This window comes from Enoplosus armatus, chromosome 15 (genome assembly GCF_043641665.1).
Source record: "Enoplosus armatus isolate fEnoArm2 chromosome 15, fEnoArm2.hap1, whole genome shotgun sequence".
Lineage (NCBI taxonomy): Eukaryota > Metazoa > Chordata > Actinopteri > Centrarchiformes > Enoplosidae > Enoplosus > Enoplosus armatus.
In genome coordinates this window covers 14,704,525-14,724,899 of record NC_092194.1, presented here as the reverse complement: position 1 = coordinate 14,724,899, position 20,375 = coordinate 14,704,525, and the positions used below count along the sequence as shown (strand labels likewise).

The window sequence follows — 20,375 nt, the reverse complement described above, 5'->3', positions numbered from 1 at the left end:
AATGGTTGATGCTTTCTGCGCCACATGGAAACTGGTTGACAGCCAGAACTTTGATGATTACATGAAGGCACTTGGTAAGATAATGTATTTTTCTCCTTGAGATATGAGATAATAGTTTGTAGTGTGAGCAATGTTGTCTGCTGTAGGCTGCACTTATTCTACAATTCTGTGTTTCTGGGATAGTAGTTTCGCTCAAATATTGAGCAGAAAAGAAGTAAAATAAATGTTTGTAATTTGTGCCAGGCATAATGCATCACTAAAGGCACTGTTTGTTTGTTTTGACAGGTGTTGGTTTTGCTACAAGACAAGTGGGTAATGTCACCAAACCAACAGTAGTAATCAGCCAGGATGGGGACAAAGTGGTGGTGAAAACCCTGAGCACCTTCAAGAACACTGAGATCTCCTCCAAACTGGGAGAGGAGTTTGATGAGACTACAGCCGATGACCGACATGTCAAAGTAAGCCGAGTAAAAATCAGGGTATAATCTTCACCGTAACGTGCTCTGGCTGAGATGTTTTAAATGATACTGTGCTTGTGCTTGCAGTCTGTCTTCACCATGGAGGGGGACAAACTTGTGCAAGTGCAGAAGTGGGACGGCAAGGAGACCAAATTTGTCAGGGAAATCAAGGATGGGAAGTTGGTGGCGGTAAGATTAAACAACACATAACTTGTTAGAGTACATAAGAGTAAATTAAGAGAAATCTTTTTGTTCCTGTCATTGTGATTACATTTATCATGGAGCCTTGTTGAAACGTGTCACACAAATAAACGTACCTCGCCTTGCCTTTGCTGTGGTGCAATTACTGACATCATGTGACCTGAATGGATTGAAGAAAACTTGCTTTACATCCAGTATGCAAAGACATTGCATTAAAGTGACACCTAAATGTTGACTGCCATCATGTAATATAGGTTTTCTTATGCTTTTTCTCTTCTCTGCCTCACAGACTTTGACTTTTGAGGGAGTCCAGGCAGTCCGCACATATGAGAAAGCCTAACTTCACCATTCACTTGAATGAGCAAATCATCCCTGCACTGCAAACGATTAAAAAAAGTGTTTTTTTTTCCTGTTTGTTTGTTTTTTTTACAGTATGCAGTGACTTGCACTTGATTTGTTGTTGTAACATGAGATACATATTTTGGGAACTCTTTTGTAAGATCTTTTGTAAGAAATTCAAACTGTTATGGGCCTAAACTGTTTCATTCTGTGCATCACATGTGAAAAAAGGGAAAAATAAACCACTTGACTAAACTCTCTTAACGTCTCAGACTTCTCAGTTGGTATTTAAGAGTCATGAGAGCTCCATCAGTACCACTTCATCTCAACAGAGCTCTCTTTTTCGCTTAGGGCATTTTCTTTTTCATGAAATTTTGAATGCAGTAGTACATTTCTTTTCAAATATGTCAACCTAAATTGTGGGAACAGTGCTCTCCCTGTGATGGGTCAGTTCCAGGTGACAGCTGCAGGGTGACGCTGCAGGCCAGAGCCGGTCGTGCAGCACCAGCAGCCAGTGTGACCGTTGAACTCACGGGAATGAATGTCCTCTAGTAACCCCCAGATGGTCAGAGACGACTAGGAGCAGGAGGGGATGGAAGGGGGTGGGGGTGATGGTGATGTCACTGGGCTCGGGATAATCCGGTTTTAGTTGTGGTGTCATTACGTAGAGGCATCATTCGATGGTGTGTTGACCAACCGTGATTGAATGCTGCCGCTGGCATGACAGATGACAGGCAGGCAACGACAAGCAAGGACACTGTGCACGATGTGGACAGTTTGTATCAATCCAGTATCCCACTTAGTTAAACAAAGTCTAAAAATAAAGTCCAACTGCTGGTCTGTACATCTTTGATACAAACAACAGGACACTGTTTTAAAGTCTGTGTTCATTTTAAAGTTCCCTCATCCATCCTCCACCTTTTCCCACATTTTAAGAAGCCAAGCTAAAGCCTGTCCGTCCCTGCGAGCTGTGTTCTGCCTGCTGAACACTGTGACTACAAGTGGCCATTCTTCTCATCTCAACACACAGGCTGCCAAGTTTCTGGCCGCCTCTGAATAGCATGCGATACAAAGAAACCGCGGTAACTGGAGTGGAACTCATTTGGCTGTTGCCCACTGAATTAATTTAAATCAAAATCTGTCGTTGTTCAGACAAGTTCAGGCGAGTTTATGTCACAATATTCACAGCAGCACAATGACACTGAAAAGGGAGCCTATGTTGGAGAAACAGTGAGAGATAATAGTTTAGTGTAGCTTCTTCTGTCCTCAGTACGCTTCCCAGGAGAGCAGCAGGAGTTTCTTCTTTGTGTGGAATCTGTGTCAGTGGTGTAAACTGACCTGTAGTAACCCCTTGTTGGCCTCATTAAGGAAATACAGTGTGAAGACGGGACCATTCAAACACATACATCATACACTCCACTCACACACCATTGAGGAAATTGAGAAATTTGAGGGGTTAAATGACATTAAGGGGAGTTTACATTTTATGATTACACATGTTGGATTTTTTTAAGGCTGATTCTGATCTTTTTTAGGCTTATTATCTAATAATTTGTCTGTTTTTAGGCAAAACAATTAAATATATTATAATTAAAATAAAAGGGATTTGCCTGGCTGTGTAGAGATGACTTTGAAACAATATTTTGGAAAATTAAAATTCACAGAAAATATAACTGAATAGTTAATAAATACAATAAAAAATGTTGTGATAGCTTTAAATAGTCATAAAATTGTACAGAGTTTGGTTGGTGGCTGGTCCGTTATTTCGTAGGTGGGTTGGGCTCTGCTGGGGGAATTTGGACTCATGACCTCAATATATTTAAAATCCTGTATATAGCCCTGACACTCACGCAAACAATATGCAAATATGCGTAAAACAATAAAAAGATGATGGCAGACAGAATACTTTTCTATTCATGGAGAACAACACTTGGCTCACATTTTGGAGTTATTGTAACCTCATCATTAGGCAACCTTTATCGTAGATGATGATATATACAATTATAATATGTGGAGTAAGAAACCTGCTCCCACATGCAAAAGTGAATACAATTGATGTAACTGAAAATGTAAGCATAAATAATGCAAATATGTCAATACTGACTTTATACGACTGAAACCATGACGTGAGGACAACAAGCTAATACATTCAAAATGTAATTTTGTTTTCAGTGCTAAAACCGTCATGCACTTATTTTGAACATTAACAGCCTAGATTAACTTTCTACTACTACTGTTTGTGTTAAACATGTTATTGTTGGCACGTTTTATAGAAAGACAAGACTTACAAAAGAAACACTTTAATTGCTTTGTTTTAATGTCAAATTGCTACTATTCACAAGGATAAAGACGATGTAGTTGACAAATGATACATAATGTGATTTTAACTGCAGTTAAAGAGCAGATTCAGTAGTAATGGCTCAGGGATATCACGGTCTGTTTTCCATTTATTGAACTATTTACAATGAGATTATTTTAAATTTGAATGGTTAAGCACTTGTACTTATTATATATAAGTTGGCAACACAATTGAGAGACAAATATCAGTTATTGGTATAAAATACCCTGATTTATAAGTTCAAGTATTTAGTGTTGCCATTCTCAAAGTTGGGAAAAAAATATCACTAATATCAAAAACACACACACATCATGCACATTTCATTCAAGGTCTATCAGACAAACATACAGTGCTTTGATCACTGATATATTCAAAAATGTATTGCACATGTTTACCTGGTTAAAGCAAGTCTTTAAATACAATTCTGTTAACACGATTGAAACAAATATTTATCTTTTGTCACCACTAATCAGAATCTCAAAGTTATTATTTTAGCTAAAAACTTAAAATCCGATAACAAATATTCAAATACATTTTGGGAACAAAACACCTACAACTTCATCAGTGATAGTGGAGCATCACCATGAAACTCCAGCTGTTACAGAACAGTTACTGGAGAGGATCTTATGCACCATCTACGGACTAATAAAGAGTGTGTCTCTATTATTTCAATAAAAAAGATAAGTGGATTTACTTTTCAGTAGCTTTGGGATTAGTGTCACAAACTGTAATAACTGTCCTCTATGCAGCATATGGAGCGAAATGTAAAGAGCCATATGTAAACAACAGCTGGTACAAGCAGAGAAATAATGTAACAGTTTACATCTGAGATCGTCTGCCCGAACATGTGACGCCCTCTGCAACAACTTAAGAGTGTAATCACATGATGTGCAGATATCATCAAAGACGTAAATCACATTTCAATGTTACATTTAACTTCAACATCCAGGTTGTCATATAAACCTGTAGTAGAGCTGATACTTGCAGCTCCTTAGTCATCATCTTTCAGCCATCATTCTTCAGAGATTTCAAATACATCACTACTACTAGCTGGCCAACTACAGTATTCAAAATCAATCTGAAATCATGTAACCCATACTGTGCATCACATGCTCAGGATATTCATGAACTCTAATATGAATCCTGTTACCTTCTGTAATTAGCACAGTTAATGAGATGTAATAATATGATATGCATTAATATCAGCATGTTAAAAACACAAGATAGATGATACTTTCAAAGACTTTCGTTTAGTTATCTGCACAAGTTTTCTGCCCCTTCCTGGTTTAGAATAACCTGTTCAAAAAGGATGCTAAAATACGTTGTGTTTCTACGTTGACAAACAGCCACTGACCAAAGTTAGTGACAGTGTGCTTTTGGTCTATCAAGGAATTTCTGTTGGCCACAGCAGTCATTCCTTTTGACTGACTAAAATTAATCACATGTGCCCTGCTGTTAATGTTCCAGCTTGTCTTTGATAACAGTGCAAGAAAAGACTTATATTCGCCCTCTCATTGACTAAAACAAGTAGCATCAAATTCAAATGCTTTAAGTAAAAGAACTGGAACAGAGTGAGTGGCCAGAAGAAAAACTTTTCCAGCGTGTCGTCCAATTATAGAATGACTGATGGTAGAAAAAATTAATATGAACTTTAGCCACGTTCTGACAGTGCAGGCAATTCAATGCTTGGTTTTAGCACCAATGTCAAAACGAGGAGCTGGTGCACATTTCTACATGGTACAGTTTAATAAGACTTTAAAGGTAGTGTTTCATCTGTACGTTTGGGAGCTCTCATATACAGTGCATGGTCATTCCTTTTGACACAAAACAAATAGACAGAAACAGAAAAAAAAAATCAGGGAAGAAATAGAGGAATATGTGTGAGAAGTTTCCTTAAAAATGGCTGAAATAATATCGAGAATTATGATATTATGCACAAACACTATAAATACCCAATCAAGGGCTTTATAAGCAGGATAGGTTGAGCACTAAAAACATCTAGCCATCTACAATGCGATGAAGAAAAAATCTTAAATTACACAGATGACTGAGCATAAAAATGTACTATTCAAGTAAATGTGGGCTGAGAGAAACTGAACCCCTGATCATGGCCATTTTTGTACCCTGTTTACAGCATAGATGAACATATTCTACACTATGTTCCTTCTCTAAAAAATGCACCATTATGTTTATTTGCATGTGTTGCCGTGAGGATCTAAATTAATGATCCACAGAGGTAATAGACTATGTTGTTCCATCAAAATATTCTCTTGATATCCACGTCTGAAAGGAATTAAACACACACACAAAAAAAAAAAATCCAAAAAAAGTTGAAAGGAATGACACTGGCTGCATGTATTTGGTACGAGAGCTCAACCAAACCTGGAAATAAAAATAAAATCAGTCCATCACATAAAAGCCCCCATCATCTTCTGCTGTCTGCTGTTTTTCCCCTGAAGACCAACAGTGAACAGCAGGCTGTGTTTCAGCAGCGCAGGGCCGTGACGTGACCTTGTCGTTATCAGTAAATTGGCTAAATTGTAAACTTCAGACTGGATTCAGACTGAAGCTTCAAATCTGCAGCGGTGAGAAGGCGTAGAAGGGAAACTGGGCCTCGTCCTCGTCCACAAAGAAACACTGGAAGTAGGGCAGCTCCTCTGTGGAGGGAGTCGCAGGACGGTACAATTTACTACAATATGTTCCTCGCCTCTCTCTGGCATCCAGAGAGAAGACTCGGCGTGCACTTTACACACTTGTATGATATTTCGATTATGAGAAGGGAATCTGGACTTACCCTCCATAGGAATGCTGTCTGATACAGAAGGCTCAGCTACCAAAGAGAGAACATGATGTTACCATAAAACAATACAGTGTTATATTACCTTAATTTACAGCTCCACTTTACAGTACCTTTCACTTTCTCCTCCTTAGCAACCTTCTTCTCAGCAGATCTTTCTACAATGAGAGGATCTCTTGTACATGAATAAAATAAAGCTGTGATGTATTTAAAATGCTCAGAATTTAGTTGCTTAACAAACAATTATACCTTTCTTTGCAGGCTCCTGTATCTCTTTAAGAACTCTGCCCTCTGTAAACAGAAACTAAAGATTAATAACTATTACAGTCAAAGATTCAAATTGCTTCATCCTGCAGGGTAGATAATAACTGCTGGTGGTATTTTTTATGTATTTATATATATTTCAAATCATTTTTCACACAGAGATTTTGCTGATTTGATGATGATAGTGTTCAGTCATGATTGGACACCTTACCTTTAGCTTTCTCTTCTTTGGCTGCCTTCTTCTCACCTGGTTTTTCTAAAATAAATAAACAAATAAAGTTGTTTTTTGTCCATGAATAATTCAGGTCTAGAGCGTACAGTAGTAAGTGTTCAGTAAACTGTTTGTCTGGTCACAAAGTCAATGAAGATACCTTTCTTCACAGGCTCTGGTTTTTCTTTAAGCACTCTGTCCTCTGCAATAAATCACACATTTTCCATGAATTTACAGCATATTGTGGATTCACTGATGTAATTAAACCCCACTCAAAGCAGATTGTATGCAGTACCTTTCTTTGTTGCACTGGGTTTGACCTTTTCTTTTAAAACCTCAGGCTCTGTTTCACAAATATGAAACAAACACAAGTAGGGAAGAAATGGACAATAAACAAGAATAAAGTAATGTTTCAGAATGATCTAATTTTAGCCCTCAGTGGAAGTAAAAGGTGGGTTTTTTTCTTGCTTGTGTAAGCCAGTGTAGCACACATGTTTTACTAGTTTTATGATGACATTGAAGTTGGCTGTGGCTGATTTACTGTAGCATCGCTTCAAAATGATATATATGTTGTTTTGAACAGACATGCCTACGGTCCCATGACAACGCTGAAACTGAAAACATCGCCTCTGAGAGACTTCTTAGGGTTGTTAAAACTACTTGCATGCATGTTCAGTAAGTTACTGGAAACACTTATTGTCTACAAGCCTAAGATTTATGAATCGACATAGTACTATTCTGTAAATTATTGTGTATAAATCTATAACAGAATATTTTTTGCTGAATAAAAACAAGTCTATTAATCTTCATTTTATGTATTTTCTGTGATTTTAGAGACACTTTCACATTCAGCAGGAAGATATTCTCAGCCTTCAGCAGCAGCAGGTGAAATGGCCGTTTCCCCTCTGAAAAACCCAATAATTTACAGATTGCAGTGGCCTTCATGTTGTAATCAGATTACATGGTGTACTCAGATTACCACTGCTGGTTACATGAAGTGCGGCCTCTACTGAAGCACCACAAATGTACCTTTCCTCACACGGACTGGTTTGGACCTTTCCCTTGAAATGGCTGCGTTATCAGGAAGAAAATGCAGTAGATAAAACATAGTGTTGTATTTGTGAAAGTCTTTCTGGCAAGAGTTGCAGCATTTATGATATGCTATAAATTTATGCTATAAAACCTTAGTAAGATAAAATGCATCACCAAACTGACTGTTGACACAAACACATTAAAGTTTTACTAATATTGTTGTTGCATAATAAATGATCTAAATGGTGATATGTAAAACAGTTGTTGTCATTGCAACAATCACTGTACCTTTCTTCACTGCAGCGAGTTTGTCCTTTTCTTCAGGAGCCTCCAGTTCTGCAAAAGGAAAACTGAGGTCACATGTGGGCAATCGGGACACGCGGAAGCCACAATTAACTCATTTTCCAACATACTGCAGTTTGAGCCAAAGCATTACCGCAACAAAACCGAATTTCTAAAAGCTTAAAGCAGCACGAGGAATCTACAACTAGAAAGCTGTAATTAGTGTTAGAAAGTTCATCTCTGTTGATTTGTGTCTTTCCCAGTAGAGACTGGTTTTGGCTTTTTCTGTGTGCTTTCACTTCAGTAAGATGAATGAATTAGGCATACACAAAGTAAATTAGCATTTATCTGAGAAAAGCACTCGACTAGAGTTAGTTTGGCCTCTTGTTAAGCTTCTGGCTCTATGTAATGCATGTTTCATCTTATATCTAGCCTAAACAGAGGTTGTATTAGGTGGAATCTTCCACTCTAGATCAAAGGGCTTGAAGCGTCCAGATATGCTCCACACATTTCAACATTTATAACACATTGTTAATGTTTGGGGGGTTGGACAGCCTTTTCTTTGGAATCTCGGCTCTTTATTGTCTAAGTTTTAGAACATAAAAAGGTAAGTTATAAAAGCCTAACAAAATCTTTGTATGCAGTGCTTTGCAGATCTACCAACCACACCTGTCGAAACAAGCGCACAGTATTCTTGAGGTCCACTGTATAGAAACAGCTGTTTGCCAATGGAGCTGCTGCAGAGAAACCACTCACTCACAATCATTTACTGTTGATCTCATAGGCAAAGTGCTTGTTTCCCTTGTGAGCAATCCAGTCAGAGCATTCAATACAATACTATCCCACACTGGTTACATGGATTTCTGTTCCTACTGAAGCACCACTAATGTACCTTTCTTCACATGGACCGGTTTGGCCTTTTTCCTCAACAATGCTGGGCCATTAGGGAAGAAATGCAATTAATAAATGTTAATTTGTGACAATGCTTGCCATAAAATGACAGCACATTAAAGGAGTGCACACTGACACACAGAGCGGATTTTTTCCAATAAAAACCGATCAAAAGGTTTATCTATCTGTCACCAAACATGACAATTTGAGATGTTAATGTTGTTGTTTTTTGTACCTTTTTTAACAGCTGGTTTGACTTTGTCCTCTGGTACTTTGGCCTCTGAGTAAATAAGAATGCAAGCATTTATTGACACTCAGTAAATAGATTTGTTGTTATCTAGTGTAGTAACAAGTTATAATTTTAGTAATACTACAGTGCTATAATATACACTTAGTCGCCAGTTTATTAGGTACACCTAGCTACAACTAATGCAGTACAACTGTATAACTCAATTTAACAACACTACATCCTCCAAATAACAACACCTCTCTAAAATAGTTTCAACAAAAACATTATAATTCATGAAGGTGGGATTTATTGCAGGATTGTTGTTAGCTAGGTGTACCTCATATACAGGCAACTGAGTGTAGATGATATTATTTGTAAGCTACAACCCTAGAAAATCATCTGCAGGCAGATGGCAGTGGCATGCTACCTTTCTTCTTTAGGAGCAATTCGACCTTTTCCTTCTTTATTTCAGCCTCTGTTTTAGAGGGAGCTAATTCAAATGAAAAACATTTTTTTAAAACATTTTTTAAATCGTGAATTTTCACAATTTAAAATAAGTGTAAAATACTATGTCTTGTCTGTGACTTTTTGTTGTTGTTTTAATTAAACATTTACCTTTCTTTTCATGAGCTGGCTTAGGCTTCTCCTTTGTGACCTCAGGTGCTGAGGACAACACAGGATGAAAATTATTTCAGTTGTTGTGTTAAAGTTTGTTTTTTGCCAAATAATGATGGATTATATCTGCATTACCTTTTTTGGCAACAACTGGCTTGGCCTCATATTCTGAAGAGAAAGAAGAAAAAACAAGTGGTGTTATGATTCTTGCTTTTTGTGTGACAGATGCATGAACTCAACTATCCACTGAATTTATATCGCATTCTTGAAGATTGAGATGTGTGCTATTAAGCATGAGAATCCTGTTTGGGCAGGCTTGGATGTTACAGCTTTTTAATGTAAGAAGTGAAAAATGTACAACTACAACTAATCAGCACCTTTCTGTGAGGTTTTTGCCTTTGCCTTTTCTTTCACAACAGCTTCTACATTGAAAGAAACGAGGGGAAATGTCACAAAAACGCTATATATTTCACACCTATGCAATGCAGCTTTTTATCTTAAATAAAGCACGTCATGTCTGCTGTGTGAAAAACATGCATCTCCAAAATATATAAAAATATAAACAAATTAGTCAGCTTACAGCGAAGCATGTAAATGTTCAAGCCAAGTTTAAACATGAAAATGACAAAAATCTGTTTTCACATGACAACACTAATGTAAAATCTGTTTTCACATGACAACACTATGTAAAATCTAGGTTTTCGGTAATCACATTTCACCAACAGCTACTAAATCACTACAGAAACACACTTCTGCTGCATACCTTTCTTCTTTTCAGCAGATCTAGGTTTTGCTTTGATAACAGGTGCTAGAAAAATACATGTCCCTATTAATTAAACAGTTAGGTGAGAAACTACAAAGAAACCACTGTGGCAAAACTACAATCTGATTAGAAATAAAACAGAGACAAATAAATTGTGAAACACAGGAAAACACTATAGGGAAAAACAAACCTTTTGTGGGAGTCACTGGCTCGGCCTTCTTCTCCTTGAGAACCTCAGCGTCTAAAGCAAATTATAACAAAAACATCAGCCAAGTTGGTCATTTCCAGCACTTTGTGTCCATGTTATTAAAGCACATTTACAACTGATGCAGCTTATTTACACACTCTGTTTCACATAATCAAGCATCTAGACTAAAACAGAAGACTGTCAAAATAAAAGACAATAAGTAAATAATACTGAAATAATAAAAGTACAAAGTAACTCACATATCATATATTGGGCATGATATGAATACGGATGGTATTTGATTGGTAAAACTAGTTTAATGACTGTTTAACTACCTTTTTTCATTGGTGCTGGTTTGACTTTCTCTTTTGGAGTTACAGGCACTATGAAAGAAAAAGTATTACAGAGAAATGGTTTGAGTCTGTGAAAAGATACAGTTGAATACAAAATGAAATGGAAGACACCAGTTTTGTTATTGTTTAAAATTAAAAACTCATAAATGGATGTTAGTGTTTTGAATAATGAAGACATGCTGTAGATGTGAGCTGTGTAAACAAACAGATGTACCTTTCTTCAGCGGCACAACTTTGACCTTCTCCTTTGTTAGCGAGACATTTTTGTGTGGTACTTCAGCCTCTGTAAGAAAAAAATGAATGAGTAGAAAAATCAATTGCTTTGTTATTTAAACATGAACATTAATGTTGATTAGCATCCTCTTACCTTTGACTACTGGGGCTGGTTTTATCTTGAGTGGAGCAGGTTCTATGTAAAGAGATTTTAGGTTTGTCATTCCAGAAAATAACATGGCAGATTGAAACTAAATAAAAACATACATCTTACCTCTCTTTGTTAGAACTGGTTTGGGCTTCTGTTTTGAAACCTCAGCTGGTAAAGAAAACACATTACATGATGTTCAGTATGCAAAACCAAAACGTCCCACCCTTGACGTCATGAACATTTTCATGTTTGAAATATTTAAAAGGTGCTGTACCTGTCTTTGCAGAGACCGCTTTGACTTTCTCTTTTGGCACCTTGACTTCTTAAAAAGAACAAAAAACAGGTGTAAGCTTAGGATCATTGACTCAACTCACTAAAACATGAACAAATCTGAAACCAATAAAACATATAAACCAAACAAATTACCTTTTTTCATAGGAACAATTTTGACTCTCTCTTTGACCAGAGAGGCATTTCTAGGAGCGCCCTCTTGTTCTGTCAGAAGAAATGTGGAAATACAATACACATACAGTATCTAATTGCAGTTCAAGATGTAGTTTGTTTGATATATTTATGTATTTTGAAACATGCAACACTCTTACCTTTTTTCAAGATGGCTGGTTTGACCTTTTCTTTAGGAGCAACAGCCTCTGTGTGTCAAAAGCACAATGTTTCTTACAGCAGGACAGTTTTACTTCCATTGTGACAATTAATAATTTTTCACTTTGGTGATGAAAACATTACCAAGAAGTTGTAACTTACAAACTCATAATGTGTGTGTTACCTTTTTTAGCAGGAGATACTTTGGCCTTTTCCTTTGGAACCTCTGTGTCACAAAATAGGGCACAAAGTTAGTGTAGCTTTGCTTTCTGATTAGTTACTTTTAAAGTTGACATCAACATTTGCTTTGTAAACTGTTGGTACTGTGCCACTTTGCTGATTTAAGTTAGTATCCCTGCAATCAGTGTGTGAAAACATAACAATCACGTTCTAGCAAAGTCTAAAACTTTCTTTACAGGAGTAGTTTGTAGTTGCTTTGGGAAGATGTGAATGCTAATCAGCATGATTTCTTTTTTTTTTTTTTTTTAAATATAGTCCTCTCTGAGTGAGACAGTCACCAAATGAGTTAGACTGCAGCATCAGTGAGTCTTTGCATTACCTGGTTTTACAGGTTGAGGTTTGATTTTTTGCTTTGGTTCCTTCTTGGGCTCCTTGGGAGCTGCCACTGGTGGAAAATTATGACATCAAAAAGCCACTCAGTTTTTTATATGTAAAGATCAATGTTCAGTATGTGATACTTTCTCTGAATAGATAATTTTTCTATGTGTTCTACACATAAAATATCTGTCATCAAACAAAAAATATGCAAAATATCTAGAATGGGCTGACGATTGATGAGATATTAAGTTATGGAGCATCTAAACAACAAAAAACATCAGATTGAATTTACTTTTACAAATAAACTGACAACTGACACAAAAGAATAAAAGCATGCTCATACCTTTCTTTGCAGGTTCTGGTTTGGCTTTCACCTTAGGAACCTCAGGAACCTCTATTATTGGGGAATATTCAAAAATATAATTTATTAACTCATCTTAGCTTCAGTATGGTAATGTCAGCCTGTCGGCCGGCCCACCACTTTGGTCCAGATTGAAATATCTCAACAAATGTTAAATGGATTGGCACAGAATTGTGGATAGGCATTCATGGTTCCCAGGCAATAAATGCTACTGACTTGTCTGGTGACTCCCTGACTATTCCTCTAGCGCCACCACCAGGTTTATATTGAAATATTTTATAAAGGATTTCCAGTGTTTTAGCAACAATTTATTCCTCTCTGAGTGAGACAGTCACCAAATGGGCAAGACTGCAGCATCGGTGAGTCTTTGCATTACCTGGTTTTACAGGTTTGAGTTTTTGCTTTGGTTCCTTCTTGGGCTCCTTGGGAGCTGCCACTGGTGGAAAATTATGACATCAAAAAGCCCTTATTTTTCAGGTTTATGTGTAAACACTTTCTTTGAATATATAATATCTTATGTGTTCTACACATAAAAAGTTAGTGTCAGCAAACAAGAAATTTGCAAAATATCTTGAATAAGTTGATTAAAGATTGATGACAGCTAAAAAAAAACAAAAACCCAACAGATTCAACTTACTTTTACAAATGAATTGACACAACAGAATAAAAGCATGCTCATACCTTTCTTTGCAGATTCTGGTTTGGCTTTCACCTTAGGAACCTCAGGAACCTCTATTAATGGTGGAATATTCAAAAATATAATTTATTAACTCATCTTAGCTTCACATTAAATCCATCTACATCTACTAAGTTCCAATAAAAAATAAAGCAGGGCCTAATGAGATCCAGAAAAGTAGTCGATTCCTGAATGCAAGAGGTCGCTTGTCAGGAAAATGTGAACATGGGTTGTTTGAACAAGTGACCAATAATAACATTTTTAGGTGAGGACAGTCTCTTTTTTTTCTTTCTTTTTGTTCCATTTAAACAACTGGGTGTAAGCTGTGTCACAAAAAAATCCAAAAATTCAAAACTACATTCTGATTAGAAATAAAACAGAGACAAATACATTGTGAAACACAGGAAAACACTATAGGGAAAAACAAACCTTTTGTGGGAGTCACTGGCTCGGCCTTCTTCTCCTTGAGAACCTCAGCGTCTAAAGCAAATTATAATAAAAATATCGGCCAAGTTGGTCATTTCCAGCACTTTGTGTCCATGTTATTAAAGCACATTTACAACTGATGCAGCTTATTTACACACTCTGTTTCACAGAATCAAGCATCTAGACTAAAACAGAAGACTGTCAAAATAAAAGACAATAAGTAAAGAATACTGAAATAATAAAAGTACAAAGAAACTCACATATCATATATTGGGCATGATATGAATACGGATGGTATTTGATTGGTAAAACTAGTTTAATGACTGTTTAACTACCTTTTTTCATTGGTGCTGGTTTAACTTTCTCTTTTGGAGTTACAGGCACTGTGAAAGAAAAAGTATTACAGAGAAATGGTTTGAGTCTGTGAAAAGATACAGTTGAATACAAAATGAAATGGAAGACACCAGTTTTGTTATTGTTTAAAATTAAAAACTCATAAATGGATGTTATGTACATCAAATACTAACCACAAAGATAAAACGTCTCTGTGAGCTGTCCTTTTACATACTGTGTTGTCTCACCTGCTTTTGTAACATTGAGATGCTCCTTCTTCAGGACAGATGCAACCTCCTTCTTGACTACTTTAATCCTCCTTACAGCCTTTTCTGGTCTAGCATCTGAAATAAAAAGACAAAGTTGATTGAACAGTTTCAAATTCATTATACAGAACAAAGAAATATACCCGTCACCTATCAATCTATTTAGCCCTCTTTAGGCTCCAGTTGCGCGGCTCTTTGGGATCCTCCATGAGCAAGCACATCTAAAGGACATCTAGTGCTTACAAGAACTGCATTGTTATGAAAACTGTACATATATCCGAAGAGTATTTTTAGCCATGCTTGCAGTATGGCTCTAGGGATGGCAATGTCAGCCTGTCGGCCGGCCCACCACTTTGGTCCAGATTGAAATATCTCAACAAATGTTGAATGGATTGGCACAGAATTGTGGACAGACATTCATGGTTCCCAGGCAATAAATGCTACTGACTTGTCTTGTGACTCCCTGACTATTCCTCTAGCGCCACCACCAGGTTTATACTGAAACATTTTATAAAGGATTTCCAGTGTTTTAGCAACAATTTATTCCTCTCTGAGTGAGACAGTCACCAAATGGGTTAGACTGCAGCATCAGTGAGTCTTTGCATTACCTGGTTTTACAGGTTTGAGTTTTTGCTTTGGTTCCTTCTTGGGCTCCTTGGGAGCTGCCACTGGTGGAAAATTATGACATCAAAAAGCCCTTATTTTTCAGGTTTATGTGTAAACACTTTCTTTGAATATATAATATTTTATGTGTTCTACACATAAAAAGTTAGTGTCAGCAAACAAGAAATTTGCAAAATATCTTGAATAAATTGATTAAAGATTGATGACAGCTAAAAAAAAGAAAAACCCAACAGATTCAACTTACTTTTACAAATGAATTGACACAAAAGAATAAAAGCATGCTCATACCTTTCTTTGCAGGTTCTGGTTTGGCTTTCACCTTAGGAACTTCAGGAACCTCTATTAATGGTGGAATATTCAAAAATATAATTTATTAACTCATCTTAGCTTCACATTAAATCCATCTACATCTACTAAGTTCCAATAAAAAATAAAGCAGGGCCTAATGAGATCCAGAAAAGTAGTCGATTCCTGAATGCAAGAGGTCGCTTGTCAGGAAAATGTGAACATGGGTTGTTTGAACAAGTGACCAATAATAACATTTTTAGGTGAGGACAGTCTCTTTTTTTTCTTTCTTTTTGTTCCATTTAAACAACTGGGTGTAAGCTGTGTCACAAAATTCAAAACTACAATCTGATTAGAAATAAAACAGAGACAAATACATTGTGAAACACAGGAAAACACTATAGGGAAAAACAAACCTTTTGTGGGAGTCACTGGCTCGGCCTTCTTCTCCTTGAGAACCTCAGCGTCTAAAGCAAATTATAATAAAAATATCGGCCAAGTTGGTCATTTCCAGCACTTTGTGTCCATGTTATTAAAGCACATTTACAACTGATGCAGCTTATTTACACACTCTGTTTCACATAATCAAGCATCTAGACTAAAACAGAAGACTGTCAAAATAAAAGACAATAAGTAAAGAATACTGAAATAATAAAAGTACAAAGAAACTCACATATCATATATTGGGCATGATATGAATACGGATGGTATTTGATTGGTAAAACTAGTTTAATGACTGTTTAACTACCTTTTTTCATTGGTGCTGGTTTAACTTTCTCTTTTGGAGTTACAGGCACTATGAAAGAAAAAGTATTACAGAGAAATGGTTTGAGTCTGTGAAAAGATACAGTTGAATACAAAATGAAATGGAAGACACCAGTTTTGTTATTGTTTAAAATTAAAAACTCATAAATGGATGTTATGTACATCAAATACTAACCACAAGGATAAAACGTCTCTGTGAGCTGTCCTTTTACATACTGTGTTGTCTCACCTGCTTTTGTAACATTGAGATGCTCCTTCTTCAGGACAGATGCAACCTCCTTCTTGACTACTTTAATCCTCCTTACAGCCTTTTCTGGTCTAGCATCTGAAATAAAAAGACAAAGTTGATGAGCAGTTTCAAATTCATTACACAGAACAAAGAAATATACCCGTCACCTATCAATCTATTTAGCCCTCTTTAGGCTCCAGTTTCGCGTCTCTTTGGGATCCTCTATGAGCAAGCACATCTAAAGGACATCTAGTGCTTACAAGAACTGCATTGTTATGAAAACTGTACATATATCCGAAGAGTATTTTTAGCCATGCTTGCAGTATGGCTCTTGGGATGGCAATGTCAGCCTGTTGGCCGGCCCACCACTTTGGTCCAGATTGAAATATCTCAACAAATGTTGAATGGATTGGCACAGAATTGAGGACAGACATTCATGGTTCCCAGGCAATAAATCCTACTGACTTGACTGGTGACTCCCTGACTATTCCTCTAGCGCCACCACCAGGTTTATACTGAAATATTTTATAAAGGATTTCCAGTGTTTTAGCAACAATTTATTCCTCTCTGAGTGAGACAGTCACCAAATGGGTTAGACTGCAGCATCAGTGAGTCTTTGCATTACCTGGTTTTACAGGTTGAGGTTTGATTTTTTGCTTTGGTTCCTTCTTGGGCTCCTTGGGAGCTGCCACTGGTGGAAAATTATGACATCAAAAAGCCACTCAGTTTTCTATATGTAAAGATCAGTGTTCAGTATGTGATACTTTCTCTGAATAGATAATTTTTCTATGTGTTCTACACATAAAATATCTGTCATCAAACAAAAAATATGCAAAATATCTAGAATGGGCTGACGATTGATGAGATATTAAGTTATGGAGCATCTAAACAACAAAAAACATCAGATTGAATTTACTTTTACAAATAAACTGACAACTGACGCAAAAGAATAAAAGCATGCTCATACCTTTCTTTGCAGGTTCTGGTTTGGCTTTCACCTTAGGAACTTCAGGAACCTCTATTATTGGGGAATATTCAAAAATATAATTTATTAACTCATCTTAGCTTCAGTATGGTAATGTCAGCCTGTCGGCCGGCCCACCACTTTGGTCCAGATTGAAATATCTCAACAAATGTTAAATGTATTGACACAGAATTGTGGACAGACATTCATGGTTCCCAGGCAATAAATGCTACTGACTTGTCTTGTGACTCCCTGACTATTCCTCTAGCGCCACCACCAGGTTTATACTGAAATATTTTATAAAGGATTTCCAGTGTTTTAGCAACAATTTATTCCTCTCTGAGTGAGACAGTCACCAAATGGGCAAGACTGCAGCATCAATGAGTCTTTGCATTACCTGGTTTTACAGGTTTGAGTTTTTGCTTTGGTTCCTTCTTGGGCTCCTTGGGAGCTGCCACTGGTGGAAAATTATGACATCAAAAAGCCCTTATTTTTCAGGTTTATGTGTAAACACTTTCTTTGAATATATAATATTTTATGTGTTCTACACATATAAAGTTAGTGTCAGCAAACAAGAAATTTGCAAAATATCTTGAATAAATTGATTAAAGATTGATGACAGCTAAAAAGAAAAAACCCAACAGATTCAACTTACTTTTACAAATGAATTGACACAAAAGAATAAAAGCATGCTCATACCTTTCTTTGCAGGTTCTGGTTTGGCTTTCACCTTAGGAACCTCAGGAACCTCTATTAATGGTGGAATATTCAAAAATATAATTTATTAACTCATCTTGTCTTCACATTAAATCCATCTACATCTACTAAGTTCCAATAAAAAATAAAGCAGGGCCTAATGAGATCCAGAAAAGTAGTCGATTCCTGAATGCAAGAGGTCGCTTGTCAGGAAAATGTGAACATGGGTTGTTTGAACAAGTGACCAATAATGTCATTTTTAGGTGAGGAAAGTCTCTTTTTTTTCTTTCTTTTTGTTCCATTTAAACAACTGGGTGTAAGCTGTGTCACAAAATTTATCAAATACTAACCACAAGGATAAAACGTCTCTGTGAGCTGTCCTTTTACATACTGTGTTGTCTCACCTGCTTTTGTAACATTGAGATGCTCCTTCTTCAGGACAGATGCAACCTCCTTCTTGACCACTTTAATCCTCCTTACAGCCTTTTCTGGTCTAGCATCTGAAATAAAAAGGCAAAGTTGATTGAGCAGTTTCAAATTCATTATACAGAACAAAGAAATATACCCATCACCTATCAATCTATTTAGCCCTCTTTAGGCTCCAGTTGTGCGGCTCTTTGGGATCCTCTATGAGCAAGCACATCTAAAGGACATCTAGTGCTTACAAGAACTGTATTGTTATGAAAACTGTATATATATCCGAAGAGTATTTTTTTAGCCATGCTTGCAGTATGGCTCTAGGGATGGCAATGTCAGCCTGTCGGCTGGCCCACCACTTTGGTCCAGATTGAAATATCTCAACAAATGTTGAATGGATTGGCACAGAATTGTGGACAGACATTCATGGTTCCCAGGCAATAAATGCTACTAACTTGTCTGGTGACTCCCTGACTATTCCTCTAGCGCCACCACCAGGTTTATACTGAAATATTTTGTAAAGGATTTCCAGTGTTTTAGCAACAATTTATTCCCCTCTGAGTGAGACAGTCACCAAATGGGTTAGACTGCAGCATCAGTGAGTCTTTGCATTACCTGGTTTTACAGGTTGAGGTTTGAGTTTTTGTTTTGGTTCCTTCTTGGGCTCCTTGGGAGCTGCCACTGGTGGAAAATTATGACATCAAAAAGCCCTTATTTTTCAGGTTTATGTGACACTTTCTTTGAATATATAAAAGTTAAAAAGTTAGTGTGAGCAAACAAGAAATTTGCAAAATATCTTGAATAAGTTGATTAAAGATTGATGACAGCTAAAAAAAACCCTCAACAGATTCAACTTACTTTTACAAATGAATTGACACAAAAGAATAAATGCATGGTCATACCTTTCTTTGCAGGTTCTGGTTTGGCTTTCACCTTAGGAACCTCAGGAACCTCTATTAATGGTGGAATATTCAAAAATATAATTCATTAACTCATCTTGTCTTCACATTAAATCCATCTACTTGCAAAACGGCATTATTGCAGGCATTAGGCAACATGTAATGGTAGCACTGTATGCAAATTGTAATTCAAGTTGGTTAAAAGATGGTGGAACTCAATCGGTCACTTGATATGTCAGATTGATACATGTTTTAAATGTAATAATATATATAATATATTATTATTAGAACAGTAATTGATTCCTCTTGATTCATGATATTTTAGAGATTCAGCGATGGCCTATTGTTTATTATCTTGCACACTATAACTTCACATATGGTTACACTGAGTGTGGCCTGTTACTTACCTGTTTTTGTAACATTCACATGTTCCTTTTTCAGGACAGGAGCTATCTGCTCTTTCACAGCTTTCAGCACCCTTACTGCCCTCTTGGGTTCATCAGCTGAAATGAATAGCAGGAACGTTATGCATTTTCAGGTGAGGACAGTCTCTTTTTAAACCACATGGATAAAATGTCACTGTGACCTGTTCTTTTACATACTGTGTTGTCTCACCTGCTTTTGTAATATTAAGTTGTTCCTTCTTCAGTACGGACGCAACCTCCTTCTTGACTACTTTAATCCTTCTGACAGCCTTTTCTGGTCTAGTGTCTGAAATAAAAAGGCAAAGCTGAATGAACAGTTTCACATAAATTATATAGAAGAAAAAAATATATACCTGTCATTGAACAAAAAGAAACATCTAGAACATCTATTTAGCCTTCTTTAGCTCCAGTCGGGTGTCTCTTTGGGATCCTCGGTGAGTAAGCACATCTACATGTATGTATCATAACAATATTTTTTAGCCATTCTCGCGGTATGGCTTTATAGATGGCAATGTCAGTCTGTCGGT

The 20,375-nt window shown here is 36.7% G+C and overlaps 2 protein-coding genes across 2 annotated transcripts; one reads left to right on the top strand and one right to left on the bottom strand.

Annotated features, from left to right (window-relative positions):
• Window positions 1–1,032, top strand: fabp7a (fatty acid binding protein 7, brain, a). The gene is made up of 4 exons (XM_070921030.1): window positions 1–74; window positions 286–458; window positions 546–647; window positions 949–1,032. The coding sequence occupies exons 1-4, from the start codon at window positions 2–4 to the stop codon at window positions 997–999; spliced, it is 399 nt and encodes a 132-aa protein (XP_070777131.1). The 5' UTR covers window position 1; the 3' UTR covers window positions 1,000–1,032.
• Window positions 1,033–5,907: 4,875 nt separating this feature from the next.
• Window positions 5,908–19,560, bottom strand: LOC139297915 (neurofilament heavy polypeptide-like). The gene is made up of 29 exons (XM_070920726.1): window positions 19,551–19,560; window positions 19,140–19,205; window positions 18,512–18,607; window positions 18,111–18,161; window positions 17,809–17,868; window positions 17,073–17,138; window positions 16,448–16,543; window positions 15,153–15,212; window positions 14,527–14,622; window positions 13,525–13,575; window positions 13,220–13,279; window positions 12,826–12,876; window positions 12,484–12,549; window positions 11,927–11,974; window positions 11,751–11,819; window positions 11,599–11,646; window positions 11,448–11,492; window positions 11,175–11,243; window positions 10,611–10,661; window positions 9,793–9,825; window positions 9,658–9,705; window positions 7,929–7,976; window positions 6,904–6,951; window positions 6,769–6,810; window positions 6,609–6,653; window positions 6,383–6,424; window positions 6,247–6,291; window positions 6,131–6,166; window positions 5,908–5,993 (listed from the first exon to the last, which is right to left on the bottom strand). Exons 1-29 carry the CDS (start codon window positions 19,558–19,560, stop codon window positions 5,908–5,910), a joined length of 1,632 nt encoding a protein of 543 aa, XP_070776827.1.
• Between the last annotated feature and the right edge of the window lie 815 nt (window positions 19,561–20,375).